General features: G+C 42.2%; 1 protein-coding gene across 4 annotated transcripts in view; it reads right to left on the bottom strand.

Annotated features, from left to right (window-relative positions):
• The window catches only part of adarb1b (adenosine deaminase RNA specific B1b), a 123928-nt gene that overhangs the window by 43299 nt on the left and 61879 nt on the right, over nt 1–18750 (bottom strand). For 2 of the 4 annotated variants that reach the window (XM_030427731.1, XM_030427732.1), the window contains one exon: nt 1954–1989. Coding sequence is in view for 2 of the 4 variants with exons in the window: in XM_030427730.1 (XP_030283590.1) it covers nt 886–985 (100 nt within the window). In the remaining 2 variants the exon portion in view is untranslated. Of the gene's footprint in view, nt 1–885; nt 1300–1953; nt 1990–6790; nt 6879–18750 lie in introns of those variants that run through there. The other 2 variants (XM_030427729.1, XM_030427730.1) reach the window with 2 other exon arrangements.

Raw genomic sequence — 18750 nt, 5'->3', positions numbered from 1 at the left:
TTTCCTTTTAACACAGACAGAAAAGCAAGACTTCCAAATAATAGTTTTAGTTTTTTTTTTTTTTTTTTTTTTTTTTAAATATGATGGACATGTGACGTAAAACTCAAGTGAACATACAAATGAATTTATACGGTTGGTTATGTATCGATCGGGCCGTCAAGTAACAGAGGACTAAAAACCCTTGTGCTTGTATACAGTATATTTTTAAGATTTGGGAAATGTGTCTTTCTTTGGAATTTTTTTTCAAACAAAAAACATGAATAAAAGAAATGTAGATATGAATCATTCCTCAGATGAAACTCTAGTATTACAGGATTACTAATCATTAAAAAGAATAATAATTTAAACCACATGCCAACTTTGTTTTGGACCAGCAGTTAATCTGGTCAAGTATGATGTCTTCTGTCACAATTTCTTCTAAACATTATTATCTGATACAATGCTGATTAAGACACATTTTTGATGAATGTGCAAGAAGAAGAAGAAGCACTTTTTTTTTTTTTAAATAAACACAACTTTCGAAATGCAATGAAATGAAAAAATGAAACTTCTCTGCAAGTAAAACAATTAAAAAACAGAATATAAACAACAGCATTTGCTCAATTGAAACATTCTGTATAGGTTTAACAGCCTCAAAATTCATACTGTGAAGAATTTAACACTGTAACTGTACGGCACCATCTGTGTTTGTACACCGAAAAACAAGAACAGACTCCACAGCAGTCTGCTGACGCTGTTAACAACTTCAAACTTGACAGACAGGGAAAACAAACGGTTTATTACAGCTGCTGCTCGGCTCCGCTCTCCTCTCCTGAACATTACAGAGTCTACAACGAGCCAGCTCAGCATCTCTCCGTGTGTGTGAACTGCTGCTGTGGGGGTTACCTTTGCGCTCCGAGCGTTTCTTGCGCCTCCTCTTGAACCTGCGTCGGATCAGGCAGTAATAGGAGCCCACGTTCTGCGCGCCGTTGGTCAGAAGGGCCATGACTCGGTCGAGACTGACTAACACTGTTGTGAAGACGGCTAAAAACTGCTCTCTAACAACACTGGACTAACCTGCTGCGGATCAAACTTCAGCAACACATGGTCTACCTGTCTGTCACCTGCCAGCCAACGCTCTCACGCTCGTCTGCTGCTGCCGAGCTAATGATATTCACAACTCCAAACACCTGCAGCGTTTCTTTGTTTCTACTTTAGTCCGTCCCCTGTATCCGAACTCTCTTTTCCTCCCTCCCTTTCCTCCTCCTCCTCCTCTCGCTGTTTCTCTCCTCTGTTGACTCCATCTCTACCCTATCAGTAGTCGGGGAGGAGAGGCGATGGAGTATAGTGTGAAGAAGAGGGAGGGGACTGGCGGAGGAGAGAGACTCTTTCATATGTTTGTGAATTAAACTACTCAAATACTCTAATCCTCTCGCAAATAAACAGACGTCTCCAAGAAACAGAAACATCCTCAGAAATCCGTCAGTGAAAACAAACGTGTGCAGTAAATACAACTTCAATATGCTCTCTCACACACAACATTCAAACATGCTGATATTGAAAAAAAAAATCTTATTACAGCCCAAATAAATGTTCTTGCTGCACGTAGTTTAACTCTAAAAAACATTTACACTTCTTGTTCCCTCCATTCCCTCTATACGTAGAAGATGCTCAGGAGTCTAAAGATCAGAACCAATTCAGAAAGAAACCCTCTGCCTTCCTCTAGTGGTGATCTTTTGTAATTACAACTCTGAAGGTTCCAAACAACATCTTCCAAGCACCGAGGGGCCCGCTTATTATTAAAAGGATGCTGTGGCTGATAAATGATCCGAGTTGAAATTTATATTTCAAATGGTATCCCAGAAAAGTCTACATGAGGCCAGAGGACAGAGGCAGGAGGACAAACGTGGGGAAAGATACGTGACCAAAACAAGAGAAATGGAAAAAAAGGCAGAGAGAAAAAATAAAACTCACCTTTGGCTCGGCCGGGATGCCTGTGATCGGAAAACCCTGATGGAGAGAAAGAGAAAAAGAAGATGTTCCGAGTAAGTAAACAGCAGAGATTCTGGCTGCCGTCAAAGATCTGGAGCGCTGACAGTTAACGTCGATGTGAGTTAGTGGTGGACACAGATGAAGTAAAGGTGCACACACTGGATTCATGTTCCATTAGTACTGGTTAATCCAGCCAAGGTTTCCACATCAGGAAACCAGGCAACTGTCTGAAAACACTAGTATTTCCTGACGGTCAGAGCCGTCGTTTGCAGTAATTGAATTCAGGGTCTTTCTACTGTGTGAGACTGGAGCCATTCATTTAGATGGAAAATACTTCTGATTTTAATTAGTTCATTGCCATATAATTTGAGTGTTTCTGTGCTTCCCCGGTGAGCACCCCACTTGGAGGAACACACTGCTCTTATTAAGTAATTACTACCATAAAAAACATATGACTATATGTGACTAAAATGTGTTTCCTTAAAAATAAACAGGCTGAAGGTTAACAAAAGGTCTTGAACATACAGTATGAACCACATTGTTTGTGTCTCAGATGACCAAATTAAACATTTAAAATGTTTTAAACTAAAGAGCAGATTAAAGGCACAACAATCTGTGACATGAAGCGATAATAGGGATGAAGGTCACATTTTCTTTCTGTTGTCTTGCTTTCTTTCCCTCAATTTATATTGTTTTTACCTGATGATCTGGTTTGATGCTCTGGTTTTTGGTTTAGTTGTTTCCCATTTTATTTTGGTATATTCATCATCATGTGTCATGATTTCTTTCCACTTCCTGCCTTTCTTTCTGTGTATTGAAGCCTGTGTTTTTCCTTCACTCGTCTTCTTCTCTCTTACTTTAGTTTTTGCATGTGGATTATTCAGGTTACGTTTGCAGCCTTTTTGCATTTTGGATTTTGCATTTGGGTCCTCTTTTGTCATACTTGGATGGTTGGTGGTTTCAAACATTGTACATATGTATTACATTCAACAGGGTTCATTGCACGTATTTATTGTTATCGTAGGATTGTATGGTTGAGTATTTCCTTTATTTTGTCGCGTTTGTAGACACATGACCTGTCAGGTGATCAGTCTGTACAGGTGCTTGTAATGTGTGCCTCTCCACTGATGAAGGGCCTGTTCCTGCAGCGTCCCATGAAGGTAATAAATGTTCACTGGAGCATTTACAAGCGTTAAGATTCTATTTTCCTGTTTTGCACCCTGCGATTCTGTCCAGCACCCCATGTTCATCATGTTAGGGTGGTGCATACTTGTGTACATTTTCTGTATATCTAACACAACCCCCTCCTATTCTCATCGTACTCCTATTGTATGTCGACAGTGACGAGTTTTCCTCGTTTCGGCTTCACTTGAGCACACTGGATTTTAAATAAAACCATGACAAGGAGTTTTGGAAACATTAAGGATCGCAGAAGAAGGTGTTTTTATCCACATTGCATGAACGGTGTAAGAAAGGTGGTCCTTTTTCTACGCAGTCGCCCAATTTTAGAAGATGCACAGCCAGAAAATAATTCTTAATTCTGCAGTTTTTATTGCATCAGTCAGTGTTGCTGTTCTTATAATCGACACACCAACTTCAGAAGCACCAGTGACCCTAAACAAATGAATAAGTAATGGCTCCATTAAGTAAGTATGCATAGCGGAGCAAAGTCTATTACACTTTGCCACAAGAACTCTCTAAAATATAAGAGGTGGCATGTGAAAAACTACTTGAAGCCCCAAAAATGCCAACCAGATATAACAGTTAATCTACAGGAGGAAGTGAAAAGAAAAAAGAAAACAAAATCCCTTAAAGCTCCACAGCCCTCTGTGGTAGATACGGCAGCTGGGGATAGAGAGGATAGTAAAAGAATAAGAGACGAGGAGGGAGAGAAGAAATAGAGTCATAAAAGCTTGGGAAGAGTAAAGGCGGTGTGAGGGAGGATACAGAGAAAAAACCCTCGAGTGAGAACGTAAGATAAAGGATGAGGCGAAAACAGGCCAGAGATGTGGTAATGAAGAGTGGGAGCTGAAGTTGTGTGAAGTGGGGAAAGGTAAGATGAGGTGAGGAGGTGGGCAAAATAAAACTGAAGTGCTGTTAATAATCCAAAAGAAGGATCTGTCACATTTAGGGTCAACGAGGCTCCTCAACAGCTTGATCAGGGTTCGGAAAAGATCACGTCATCATGGCTAAATACCTTCTTTGAGCACCAGAAACACAGCTGGAGATGTCCCGGCCTCTTGTCACATGTGTCTGCTTTTTTTTGTCACCGCAAACAAAAGTTGTCTGAGGTCTTCCTGTGGTACAAGTACTGAAACAGACTCTCTCACCGCGGTCACTGGCTCAGCAGCCCTTCTCACATTACTCCACTGCAATGCCCTCCACAACAATTTGAAGACGTCACTTTGGGCTCTTGGAACTTGTGATGAGCATTTTCAAAAATGTTTTACATTTTATAGACTAAAAAATGAATTGTCTAATCGTGAAAAAAATTGTTAAGTTGCAGCTCTAATGTAAAATGCTTCTAAAAAGCAAATCAAAAGGATTCGGAGAAGAAGTTTGTCGATTAAGCACGTAAAGTTAAACTGAGCAGAATAAGAAGAGAGAAAAGATGTTGCAAGAGAAGGAAAACAAGACAACAACCCAGAGGCGGTCGCACAGGGAGAAAAATAAAAAACAAAAAAGGCGGAAAGGAAAAGCGAGCCGGCCAAAAGATTCAGGATAAGAGTCGTCAGCCTGAGAACTGAGATGATGAACCGAAATAAAATCCAGACGCAAATTCATTCATGCTTCTGTGTGCGAGCCAACGATAACTCCAGCTGGCCAAGTCTCACCACAACTGCCTTGGCTGGGTGACCGCTTTTTGTTTTGCCTTGTTTGCTGAGGGGGAGACGACTCAGTCCACTTCCCTCTGTATTCTAATTTACAGAGACTGCTCAAGCTGCAGACATGGGAGAATAGAGAGTGGGTGCATGCCCCATCAGAGGCACATTTTGTTCCCCTGCTCTCCCTCTGTCTCTCTCTCTCTCTCTCTTGGCATTTTCAACACATACTGACCGGACACCAGTAAAGAGAGCTGCGGTCGCCGAGCCAATACTTTGTGGTCATCGAGCCTGAATTTTAAAGTCGTTCCAGACTCCGAAATAACAGCCTCAGCTCCTGGTGGCCTTCTGCAGCGGTCTGACAGGGAAACATAACCATTGACAAAAACAAACCTCTCACACGGTTGCGCAGAAAAGGCAATCCAGGCTACTGCGGTGAGCCCATCTGTTGGCTCATACGGTAGATGTACTCACAGTCAACTAAAAAGCACAAAGCTCTAAAAATAGACTCAGTGGAACAGTTTTTATTCTTCAGCCTTTCCAAAGCTGCTCATGTGAATATTTACGTCAGTTCCAGGGACGCAGACTTCCAAGAGCTATATCAGAGTTATTCAATTACAAATTCAACTGGGGTGGATTTTAAAGCCGAGACATGTCAATGGGCCAGATATTTTTTAGCAGCCTATCTGAAATGTTTCTTGGATTGTCAATTCTTTATTCCAGTGTTGACGGAGAGATTTATCAAGCACAGCACTTGCGATTTAAACAGACTTTGTGTTTTGTTCGCTATGTTCAGAGCTGGTTTGCCACGACAGTAGAACCCGACTGATACTCGATTTATCAGGGCCAATGGCGATATCAGGAAGTGAACAATTCCATATTGATACATTGATTGATATTTTTAAAAATACACTGAATATATACATGAAAGCACGTTTTGATCCCATTGATCACTTATATGTCGTTATCGAACACTTGTGAAAAAGATATATACGTAACGGAGGACAGATATTTACAGTAGCCAACAATAACTGTCAACTCTGAAATGGCATCCATGTGCTGAAAGAGCAAACTTCACCAGGAATTTATAATTACCACAAGCAACTTTTTTCTGCATTATTATGTATAAAAATTGCATTTCGAACAACATCGGAGCCCATATCGATATAACTATGATAGGCCAATATTGGCTGATAATATCGGCCAGCCTATACGTCGGTCGAACTCTACAAAAAAAGATCTGGTATTGAATTAAAAACACCAAAATGGAGGCAAATGGTTAACCCGATGGTTTCAGCAGTTATGTTGGCCTATGTGTGCAGCTTAACATCAATTTTCAATATTCCAATATCTTCTGGATCCAGTCTGATGAGGTATATGATATGAGAATATAGTGACTTATATACTCATCAGATCAATAGGCATGTGTATGTGTATGAGACATACATATATACACCATATATCAGATTTATTTTTTGTATGCTGGGCCACCCCGGGATGCTTCTGGGCCAGATGTGGCCTGAGGGCCGCCAATGAAAAGGCTGCAGCTAAATCATGATGACTAGTAGTGACAGGAGACTCCTAATACTGTTCAACTACCACACAAATATTGAAAGAAATACTCTCTGTAATAACACTGGAATATTGTACAACCAAACTGCAGCAATAGGAGACACTTCAAAAGGGGTCAGGTGTCAAATAAGGCAGCCTCATTAAACCGATATGTTGACGTTCTCACTTTTACAACGCGCAAACAAGACCCTTCAGCTACACCGAGGAGTGCTCATTAGTATTTATAAGGAGCCCTCATTAAAAATCAAGCAACACAAACCAACATCTATCCATCTAACAGGCTAATTTTGAAGCAAAAACAAAACTAACAAGCTGAAGAACTAACGAACATCTGGAGAGGAACATACAAACAAAGAGGCGGACATCAGGATGTTGCTTCAGCTGCGTGTCAGAGCGGTTATCTCAGTGGAGAAACACCTACAGACCTTGCATTTTGGCGTGTCCTGCGATGCCTGAATACCTGAACATGAAGGCGGATGAAAAATGTCCAGGCGCGAGCGGAGCCTCATTGCCTTGTGAGGAAGCCACGCTCCTAAAGCAACACCCACTGAACCTCATCTCGTGCACAGAGTTTGGCAGGAGAGAGAGAGAGGGGAGGGAGAGAGGGAGTGATTGTGTGTGAGAGATTAGTAGAGACAGAAGGGGAGAGCCTCGGAGAGCTTTTGGGAGTTGAATGTAAGTGTAGTGTGTGTGTGTGTGTGTGTGGTGTGGTCATATTAGCGGCTAATAGCGGCGGACCTCCTCTCTGGTCTTTGATGACCGGAGTAGGGTGCAGAGTGTGGATGGAGAGAGACGCAGAGGGCTTTATTATCTTGATGTAAGTGACCAGCAGAGGAGTAAAAAAAAAAAAAAGAAAAAGCCATCTGAGGCCGGGCCGACAGAAAAATGAATTCAGAGTGGATGATTATGAAAGACACGGACATCCAGTCAACTGCGCATGAAAAGAGGAGTGCGTGACTGTAACCCTCGCCTTAAGCCAAAAACTAGGCCAGTAGCTTGGTAACCACTGGCCACACACACACCCACACACACACACGCACACACACACACACACGCACACACACACACACACACACGGGTCCTGATAGACATTAAATGCCACCCCTCCCTGTGACCTAGCTTTCTCTCACACATACACACACACACACACACAAAGGGGCACACTTTTAATTAATCCATCATTTAATTACAAATGTGTGTGTGTGTGTGTGTGTGTGTGATTGTGCTGTGATTTATCGAGCGTGTGTGTGTGTGTCTCTGTGTGTGTGTGTGAGCAGAGGCTGGATCACCGTGTATCGTTCTTTCCCCCGATGCAACGCCTGTGAAAGTCTGGCTGTGTTTTTGTTGTACCGCCGCTCGTCCAGCAGAGGGCAGCACCGCCACAAGATGACGGAACATTATATGCAGTGTGTGCAGAGTGAGTGAGTGTTTTTCATTTTGCCTGCATCCTTCAGTTCAATTCAATTCAGAGTGTCGTGCTGTAACTGCTCACATGTGTTAATCTGCTCCATCCTTGAATCTCAATGAAGTTCAGATCTGAATGTCTGTGTCTATGCCGTGTGCTTTGTCCAGCTCCCACAGGTGTATTTGTGAAAAGTGTAAAAATGTGTTAAGTAGGCATAATTGCGAGCAAAGATGGTGACAAAGGGGACGCATTCAATTGAGTACTCTCATCACACTAAGAAGAGTGAAAGGGTTTTCGAACGACTGCCAGCGCTCTAAAAAACTTCACACTGTCTTATCTTTGAAATAAGCTAAACACCTACCCTCAAACTATAAACCCTGAGCTCGCTGAAGTGAGCCGTCTCCTGTCTGTAAATATTTTTAACAGGACGTAAGCAAAGATTTTAGTCAAATCTGATACGTTCAAAGGTTTGCTCAAAGGTATTTGGCAGCATTTCCAGCGCGGCTCTGTGGTTTCCCTGCAGAACTTTTCTGTATTCAGATCCACGTCGTGTGCACCGTTTTCAGGGAAAAACATTGTGAAGCTGAATTGAGACATCCTGAGAAGTCCAAGGATGCATTTTTCAGTGCTGAAAGCTATGAGGCGATGGGTAGAATTCACAATGACTAGAAATGGCTATACGTTTCTTGTCATACTTGCAGTTTTGTGGGTTGCCAAAACAATCTTGGTTGCATGAGGCTCAAAATACTGGGATTTTATGGCTTCGACCATGAAAAATATTTCAATACCACAGGTATTTGAGACATCACTGAGGGTATACATTCTTAGATTGTTATTTAAGGATATATACTACAAGGCTTGCGAGTGAGAGAGTTACAAAGCGCAGTCGGTCCAGGTGTATCAATACTGTGGAAAACGAGCATTGAAACCATTCCAAATAATAAGAATCTCCAGAGTTTATAGTTTTGACAATGCTTCTAGCACCCACCACGATATCACCCACTGGTTTGTGGAATATTTAAAAACAAGATGGGCTCGGCCGTAATGCTGATCTGTGGCCCATCTTGTTTTTTTGGAGCAAGAAGAGACCATATTGGAGAGAGGCTGGAGCTTGGTAGGACATCCTGATAGGGTCTGGCATAGGACCGGAGGACACGCTGTGGTAGCGACTCTTCAACCACAATGTAGCTGCAGCCTAAAGCAACTGCTTTATCGCTCATTTTACTGGAAATGGCAGCATTATTTGCAAACAAAAACATCATGCCGCATTGAAGAAGACTTAAAACTAGCAATTTAGATCATAATCTCATTAGGAAATGGTTTACTGTGGTAATGAGTAAAGTGAGATGTAGGGTCATTTTCTCATAAACATTCACACATAATTTTGAAACCAGTGTAGTCGCCCCCTGCTGGCCATCAGAAAGAACGCAGGTTTAAGGCACTTCCACATCAGCTTCAATTCTCAGATCCAGAAGCTCCATCAATATTTTATAAAGTACTTCGTTTAACTTTAAAATGATACATTTCGAGGTTTAGCATTTGGCTTGAAAACAATTGTTGCTGTGGGAAGCCAGTGAGGGACTGTGTCCTTGACACTGCAATAAAAAGACTCCTACTGTTGATTGGGGCAATGAAGAAGGGGCTGCAGGGGACAGAGTGAACCTCATGCCCTCCTGATGAAGCTTCCTACTGGCAGGTGAAGAAGCAGCTGGTGGCTCCACATGTATCACAGGAGCCGCATGGTCTCGACACCCTCAGCAACAGTGAGAGGTAGCAGTGACAAAAAAAACTGCATTGCATTGCAGGAAACATGCTTTGCGAATCAAGGGAGAGAAAAGGGGAAAATGTCCAGGGTATAACTAAACTTCTTCTGCCAAAATGTGAGCACAGACAATCTATGGGGCATTTGCCAGACAGCGCCGAGCTGTGGTGTAATATATGTGGTGTTATGGAAGAACATATATATTGTGAGGATTCGAACAGCATTCACTGCCACTGAGAGCAAGGCCAAACAAGACCGGGGTTGCCTTCACTACAAAAACACCCGTATGTGAGGGAATACACACAGACACACAACCATCCAAAAACTATCTATAAACACATCAGACTGCCAAAATACTCTGGTGACTTCTAACGGCTGAAAATAAAATCTGATTATCCACTTTTTATAGAAACCTCACTGGCAGCTGAATTTTACTGTTTCTCTAAACAGGAGCCTGCTTCTGTTCTCTATAAGACGGCCTGTAAATAGGAATGACATAATTCTTCCTATGGGAGTTCCCTTAAGTTCCCAAGCCGACCATCGGCTCCCACTGCTGGGTGTGGTCCCCCTCCTTAACCAGCCGCCGGCTCTCTGCCTGGGACAGATCTGCTCCGCTGCTTGTGGCTACTGGTTCCTGGCTTGGCCCTGACCACCATTTATGTGTGTGTACGTATATGCCGTTGTGCGTGTCCAACGTAAGCCTGAAGAGAACAATGGACGGCTCTGTGTTAGCCCCTCTGGCAAGATACATACCTGAAGGGCAATGCCAAGAGGCTGTAACAAAGTAAGGGCAGCAGACTTTGAGCCACACTGCAGGTCTTTATGATTGTTTATGAAGTGATATAGTTAAGTGATATGATTTCATTGCGGCTGGGCAATCTATCAGTATTATTTTTGTTACTCTGAAACAAGACTTTATATGGTCTTAAATTTTAGACGCTGTTAAGTGTTGTCTTTTCACAGTTTAATGGCTGCATTACAGTAAAGTGATGTCATTTTCTGAACCTACTGGATTGTTCTACTTGTCCTAATAATTGCCTTTACCCACTGAGGCCCAAATCCCAATGCACCCCTCACCCCTACCACTTAGCCTAGCTGGGGGGGGTCATGAGTCTTGTTGGGACAGAGAGGAAGCGTGGCGAGTTTGGGCTACATGGAGGTACAATTCAAACCAAGGGTTAAGACACCTCTGTTTTTTCAATGTATTATGGTACTTTTCTCTTAGCAAAGCATAAAATAATCACCGCTAGTTTGATACAAGCCGACGGCTTTGAAACCAGCTTGCAATGCACTGGGGCCCAACAAGACTTCTTCGCATTAAAACACTGCGAAATGACTCGTTTCACTGTCATAATTTGACCAGCTTGGTCTATAAAATAATAATTTATAGAAAAGTTAGCCTGATGCTACACCAGGAGTTAGCTGTTTTACTGCATCTGCTCTATGGGCCCCATGACATGGTAGAACTGAGACTTTTTTCTACCTGGAAATTAAAAATGGCTTCATGCGCCACTGAGCAGCTTTCATAGTAGCAAATGGGCTCCACCTCCGATGCTTTATCAAGGTGTTAATGTCATGTGTTTGCTTTGCGGATGTCTCAATAGCTATCAAGCTAGCTAACGTTGCTGATTAGTGCATGACAGTCCTGTATTTTCACATATTTAAATATTGTATTACCCACCACTGATAGCATATGAAGCCCCAAATTTGAAGAACACAAATGGCACTATAATAATACCTGGATTTCCACAGTTACGCAAGAGAAATAAACACAGCTGAAGACGGTTTGGTCTGTTTACATAAACACCATTGATGACAGCTGATGATGTTTGAGGTTCTTGAGGGGTTGCACCATTTCATAGGGGGAGATTTAAAACACTACCTCTTGTATCTTTGCTCTGAGGGGCACTCAAAAATGAGGGGTAGTGGTAAAAAATTGGAAATGTGAATGAGCCTTAGTGATCCGCATTACTGATGCAGATATTTTGTGAGTACCAGAAGTCATCCCAACTCTACTGTCACAAAGATATCGAGGTATTTTTTCATAAATCTTGTAATATTTGACTGTGTTGCCAAGTCGTAGTATTCAAGAAGTATTTTTTAAGTAAATATCAAGATATATTTTGTGTATCACAATATAGTCTTAACATACCACAATATTATTTTAAGGTCGTATCATCCAGCTGTAGTTTAACTTACATTAGCAATATAAAGCGGCGAGGATTTGTCAATACACAGACCTCCGGGCATCATATCCCCTCTAACTCCTGCAGTGTGCTTTTTCAGTCTTCTCTGAGTTTCCTTTGAACAACTGGAGGTGCTCTCCTGAATACAAATCAAGCTGAGCTATTTTGATATTGTATGAATTCACTTGTCAGGATTTTCCTCGTGTCAACTCTGGCTGAGTGGAGCTCTGGCGAGCAACATTTTGACAACGATCTCAGGGAAATCCTTCAAGGTTTGCACACTGTCGTGGCAACACGGTTAAAATCCACCCGAGCTGGGTTTTCATATTCCAGTTGCAGGATGTGAATTTGGATCAATTAAATGTGGAACTTTTGATTTATTTATTTATTTTTGGCTGATGATTCAGGTCACAGGTTCAGGGGAAACAATAATTGAGATTGTGTCTGTTGGAGTGTGAAAGTGACACATTCCTGAGCCAGAACACGTCAACACAAATTACCTGACATTGTTATTCACAGCAGCTGACAATGAGCGGTGTTTTCTTTCAAGGATGCTTGAGGAGGTTTTAATAGTGAGCTGACGTTGTGATAAACGCAGAGGGACTGGCAGCATCCCGGCATACTATGTGTTTATTACGAGTTGCTCATAATCTACAACAGAATTTCTCTCCTGCTCCCCGTCATGCTGAAACACGGTACATTTCTCCACACCTTTAATAGTCCTCCGCCTCTTCATTATACGTTACAACATAGATGTCAGCATTTTTTCCTATGACGAATGAGTCTCTCTTCTCAGCCAATTTATCTTTTCTAGCCTGCTGTGTGCCCTTGTTGATGGCACAACCTTCCATTTCCTGTGTTACCGCGAAGAAGAGGAGGACTTGAGGTCACGGGAAAAGAAATGGATCTGGGTGCAGATGGGAAAAAGGGGGTATCTAATTAACAGGGCAAGGATAGATGTGCTGGGGTAGAGCCAGATGGACAGAGAAATGAGACTGGGACGGACTGATAGCACAGTAAAATGTGTTTAAAGGAATATTAAAGACGGTACAAAATCCAAACTCAATAATCAGCTCACTTTAATTTCAGTAGATGGAAAAGCTGATGGAAGCTTGCCCTGAAAGTGTTGGATTGACTCTACTACACACACACACGCACACACACACACACACACACACACACACACACACACACACTTACTCAAAAGGTTTTACTGCACTGCAATGCGGTGTGACATTGAGGATAATGACTGCACTCACGCACACAGCCGTACACACACACACACACACACACACACGTGACTGCAGGAAAAAAAAAACACCCGTGAATACACAAAGGGGATGTCAAGGTGAGCAGACACGGTCCTCCACGGATTAAAAGGAAATACTCAGTTAAAAAGCTTGGTGGGGGTCGTTTGTTATTGGACTACATGGAGGAACAAGGAGGAGGTCGTGGCAGGTGAGTGTCGGGGACTGCAGCAGACTTTCGCTGATGCTCATTAAGACTGTCAATTAGCAAAAGTAGTCGCACCCACAGGGCAGGAAAGGTTGCTGACATTGCCTTCAAAAATGACACTAATGTAATTTTCAGAATGACTAACATCAGGGTTTTCTGATCTTTCAACCCTGAATATGACTGAAATTCCAGGTCATGTATTTAATTTAGCCTGACACTGTTATCGTTGTTTTTAACAGTTACCTTATCTCAACCTGTATAGTTGAAATGATGTCATCCACACATCCATCCGTTACAAATTTTGATATGCTATGTTTTATTGATGTAACATGACTAACGGACTAACTAACTAGCTCATTTCCACAGTCTGAACAAACTTCTGCTGTTTCTCTGGAGATGTCAAATTACATTCAAAACGCGTCAACCATTACCAGTTAACCCCATGCAAATATCCTAGACTTCCTGCAATATGCAAACTGTTGCAGGACTCGAAAGTCCCTGAGCAAACTCATAATTTCTGATGACTGCTACACCTTTAGACAACATGAAACTTTGCTGCCTCAGGAAAGTTTGAGGTCATCCCAAAAATAAAGCCATAAAAACTCTTACTCTCCTCCCTCACCTGCTCTGATGGGACTACACGAGCTTCTCTGCGCAAAAGGGTGCCCACGCAGGTGTACATCCGTGTGTGTGTGTATCAAAGAGAGTGCATGTGTGCGCGTTCCTCTCCTCCTTTGCGCTGTCTATCTGGGTCAACCATCTGGGCAGTGTTGCAAAGATCTTGGTAAAGTGGGCATCACAGCTGGCCAGCACACATGCGCACACACACACACACACACACACACACACACACCACAGAAGACAGTATAGAGCCACCACCAGGTAACATCTGCAACCGCCACCGCCCAAAGCAAGCGTCGGCACCGCCACCTGAGCCCTCATTATGTTCTCTGGGAGCCGAGGAGTGAACAGGGTGGGCTTTGTGAGTGCATGAGCAAGAGCAAAAATGCTTGAGAACCGCTCCGACTGCAATTATAGGGGAATGTGTGTTTGTGTGTTTATGTATGTTTGCATAAATGAGCATGAACCCATCGACTCTGGGTTCATTTTCATTGAACAGGAATGTGGTGTTAAAGCTAATCAGCCACTTTCAAGGTGGAGACTAAATCCGGGCTTGCAGAACCTCTCCAACCTCCTTTTCTTTCAGCCTTTCTGTCGCACAATGGCGGTTTAGGCTTTCCCACACCTCTTCAATTCAGTGGTCGCAGATAGGATTACAACAGAGGTGCTGGAAAAGTAGGCCACCACATGTCGAGTTCACATTTCTGTGCGTGTGCCTGTACATTGTGAATGTATGAGATGACACAACATTAAAGTCAGGGTATCCAGTGAAGTAGGCTGAGGCTTACACCTGGTAAAATGAGAACCTTTTGCGGGAAGCTGTTATCGGTAAAGGCCTGTTTTTAGAGGACCAGCAAATACATGCGAGTATACACAAACACACACACACTTAGGACATAAGCACTCCATTCAGTTTCTTAAACCAATAAATGGTCTCAAAACAGATTATAGCCTCTTTCATGGACTTGTCTTAGCTTGTCTGTGAAATCAATTAAAACGAGAGATTCAGAATTTCCAGGTGAGACTGGAACAACTGCCTGGAAAAGGTAGAGAGTGCTCTGTGTAAGCAGCCAGTTTTCAGGAGAATAAGTACAGAAGCACAAATGGAAAAACGTATTAAAACACTTACAAGATCTTTTATAACTACCGTGGCCTTTATCGGGTAATCCCAGACAAATTGCCTCAGAGGAATGAAGCTCCAAAGAAGAAGGAGCTCAAGTCCAGTAAAAGGTTTATTTTTTTATCTGTATCTGACCTCCAGCCGCTTTTTCCTGGAAAGGGACTGGCTTGCATGAATGACCCCCAATTCTAACTAAAGTAGCCTCCAGACTTTTCCATCCATATCTGGGGAATAAATGAAGCGAGATCTGTGACAATATGGCTACTAGACAGATTTAGTGGTGCAGTCAGCTCAACATCAACTCCAACAGTCTCCCCTCTCAGGATTAAAACCACTGAGATGTCACTGACTTAGGCCTATTTAACCCAACCAACTGCTCCACTAAGTCTGCCCAACAAGGCTTCTTCAGGCACTGGACAGTTCCCTTGAGTCAATGCGGAGCAGAACCAGAAAAAAAAGAAGAGAAAATCAAGCTTTTGCATAAGAAGCAATCAGCGATGGAAGAATGGTCTTGGGAAAAGCAACAAAAACATGTGACAGCCTCTTGGCACGCTGTTGTTGGTGTCAATGTGCCAAGCCAGAAAACCACAGAGGGGGAATTGGGGCATGGGCAGATGTGACTGTGGCTGTGGGGCCTCCGTCCCTCTGTCAGGCATCTCCTCCCCCCTACTCATTCATTTTCCGCTCTTTGTTTTTTACGCTCTTTCTTTAAGTCTCCTTCTGACGGCCTGACACACGCCAACGCAAACATGGTTGTTTCCTTTTACTGCTGAGTGTTTAAGCCTTAAATTATTGAATGTTTTGCTCCCTGTGGCCGACAGCAGAAGACTATGGCTGCACCAGCCATAAATGTATGTGCTGTAATACAGTGCTTCAGGTGTGAGAGTATGTTGTTGTATCTCAAGTGAAGTCCCCATTGATAAATGTTAGAAGAAAGACAATTGCCCATTACAGCCAACCCAATCACCAGAGTATACTGTATATTAGCTCCATGCGTTTCTGCACCACTGATACTGAACGTTTCATTAGGCCTGCTTAGGTTGAATTCTCTATTTCTGTCTTGTCACAACACTGTGCTTACGCTCTGCCTAGGTTTAAGCACAAAAAACACTTGGTAAGGATAAGTAAAACCTTTTGGTCGCCAAGATCAGGGATGGAGATGTCCACAGGTCTCCTTAAAAAACACCCAGTTTTGAAGAAAAATTATCCGCTGGAAATGTTTAAAGCTCTCCTGACAAAAACAGATGGAAATATTCCCAGGTGTACTTCCTAATATCCACTGGTGTCACTTGAACTGCAATCAGCTGTTTGCCAGCCTGTTTTGCTGTAATAATCGCACACTGTCCCAACCAACTCCCCATGTGGCAGATGGATAATAAGTCTGATATGTCACGTTTGGTACTCATGTCAACCTTGGATGTATCTGTGGTTTTCCAGAAACGTTGCCTGCAAACATTATATCCTGGCGACTGGGCTGTTTCAGAAGATGAAGTATGCAGGCCAGTTTAAACACACAGAGCTGCAACAGTGAGTCAGTATCAATGCGATGGGATGGTGGAACATCTCTCTGGGATTACCATGTGGCTGTAGCTGCCTTAGGCCTGTCCTACTATGGACCAGTGAACAAAGCTGGTCTTCCTCGCTCACTGGGCTGCTTTCTATCCGTCTATATGTCTACATTTTATTTATTTTATTGCAGATAGTGTGACAGCCCGTAGCCTTGGAGAATCCGAACTCTTTGATGTCGGAAATTTCCACAAAAACACAAGAGGCTGAAGGAATTCTTGTGAGAGAAAGAGAAGAGCTCCGCAGAATTACGAATAAAATACACAATGTTTTAATGAATCGCTGCCAGAATTTTCAAGGGAGAAAAAGAAAATGACAATATGACGATCAGTACTGTGCCATCCTTTCATCCAACGATCCAATTTATTCAGGAACGAGTTCTTGGAATCAAACCGCTTCAAGATTTCATACTCAGTCCCTCCTCATTAGGATGTCAGCCAAAAATGACCTCTCATTTTCTTTCATCTGTTTGTTTAGTGGTTGTACTCTGAGAAAGATTTTTAGCCATTATGCTGCAGGACTGTATTTGACATCTCCTTTCACCGGGCAAAGGCCACAGTTACATAAGTGTTACTATTTTAGTTTGGTAACTAACATGCTTCTGATGGAAGGACCGAAGAGATTTCTGCCAGTACAGCATCACTAATGGCCAGTTTTAAAGTACCCCTCAAAAAAACTGCTGAGGGACGATAATCTAGTTTTGTTTTTTTGTTTTTTAATATTGTGTTATACTTTATTGTTTTAATAAACACGCTGTACTTGCAGAAAACGGCCTCACTCCTTAATTAACAACTGCAACACATTTTCATTTGCTTTGGTGGAAAGCTTTGCTGTGGACCAGAGGACTAATGATTCAATGTGATGCGAACGTGCTGACTCAGGAGGGTTTCAAAGTCATTTGCCCGTTGGGTCACTCAAGGTAAAACCAGGGACCGAAATAGAGAGAGAACAAGGGGGGCAGATAAACACTGAAGACAATGAACCAGGGAGCTTTTGATAGAGTGGAAATGGCACTATAGCAGCAAAGGTAAATGTAAAAATAAGTGCTTTGTTGACGCAGCGAGAGAGAGAGAGAGAAACGAACTGAAACACAATTTACTGCATTCGTATTCTCCTGACCTTTTTTAATTCACTTTTTTTACTAAAAAAGAGCTGGACTGAAAAGCAGTGGCTCAACGGGTACAATGAGATCATTAAAATGCAGGTTTACAACATCTATACTGTTCAATGACCAAACAAAGCGGCCACTGATACTGAAGACCCAACAAACAGTCTGTTGTGTGAAGCAGGTTACCTGAGATTTTAGAAGACATGCCAAGTCATTATATTGAAAAAAGAAAAAAAATACACAGTATATATCTACTGTATGTTTGCGAGCATGCCAAATTCATCCTTGCTATTTTTGATGTATTACTGTGTTTCTGCCACAAACTAACAATGAGGGGAGCTGAGTGAAACCTGCAGTAAGGAATGTGCATCACACCTCTTGCTGCACGTAGATCCTCGAGCATTAAACATTCAATAATAACTCTACTAGTGACCAACAACTCCCCCGCTGACCTTTTTAACTAGCAACCCTGGGGCCTGATGTGACCCTTAAACGACCTAATTTCGCTTCTTTGATCAAATTGTTAGTAGGATAATTAGCCTGTTCATTAGGTATGTCTGTTGTAAGCACAAAAATACTCATACCTTATTAAAAAGTCTGAACAGAGGTTGTTTAAGCAGAGAAATGTACCAGAATCAAGCTGAAAACCTGCTTCTAGATTCAAAAGGTTCATTGTTTTGTTTTCCCCCCTGTACTTTTGAATATATAATGTGTCTTTTGCAATCGTGGAAACTAAAAATAGGAAGTGAATTGTGCTAACACATTTAAATTCTTGGATATAAAGGTCAGACACTGCTGACGCAAATGTTTGACCTCTTGGCACTTTAAAAAAAAACAAACAGGTCCTTCTTAAAAGTAGATGAACAGGCCTGCTCCATAAAGAACATTAAATACTGGTGAGCACTAAAGCAAAGCAGGGAGGAGTTTTGGATGAACTATCAAGTCAAAGAAAATATGATGAACCCAGACGACTCCGAAGATTATAGACGCTAGGACAGTTAAATTGTTCAGTGTAGGTATGAACTAAGACAAAAAATGCATCCTGTGGTATTTCTAATTTAACAGTTTTTGTATTTTGAGTTTAGTTTTGTACTAATTTCAAGCAAAATTGCAATTTCATTCTATGAGGCAAAGGATGTGTGTGTGTTAATGTGTGTATGAT

Source organism: Sparus aurata, chromosome 9 (assembly GCF_900880675.1).
Source record: "Sparus aurata chromosome 9, fSpaAur1.1, whole genome shotgun sequence".
NCBI classification, from domain to species: domain Eukaryota; kingdom Metazoa; phylum Chordata; class Actinopteri; order Spariformes; family Sparidae; genus Sparus; species Sparus aurata.
The sequence above is the reverse complement of the archived record's forward strand: the minus strand, read 5'-3'. Positions and strand labels throughout refer to the sequence as shown.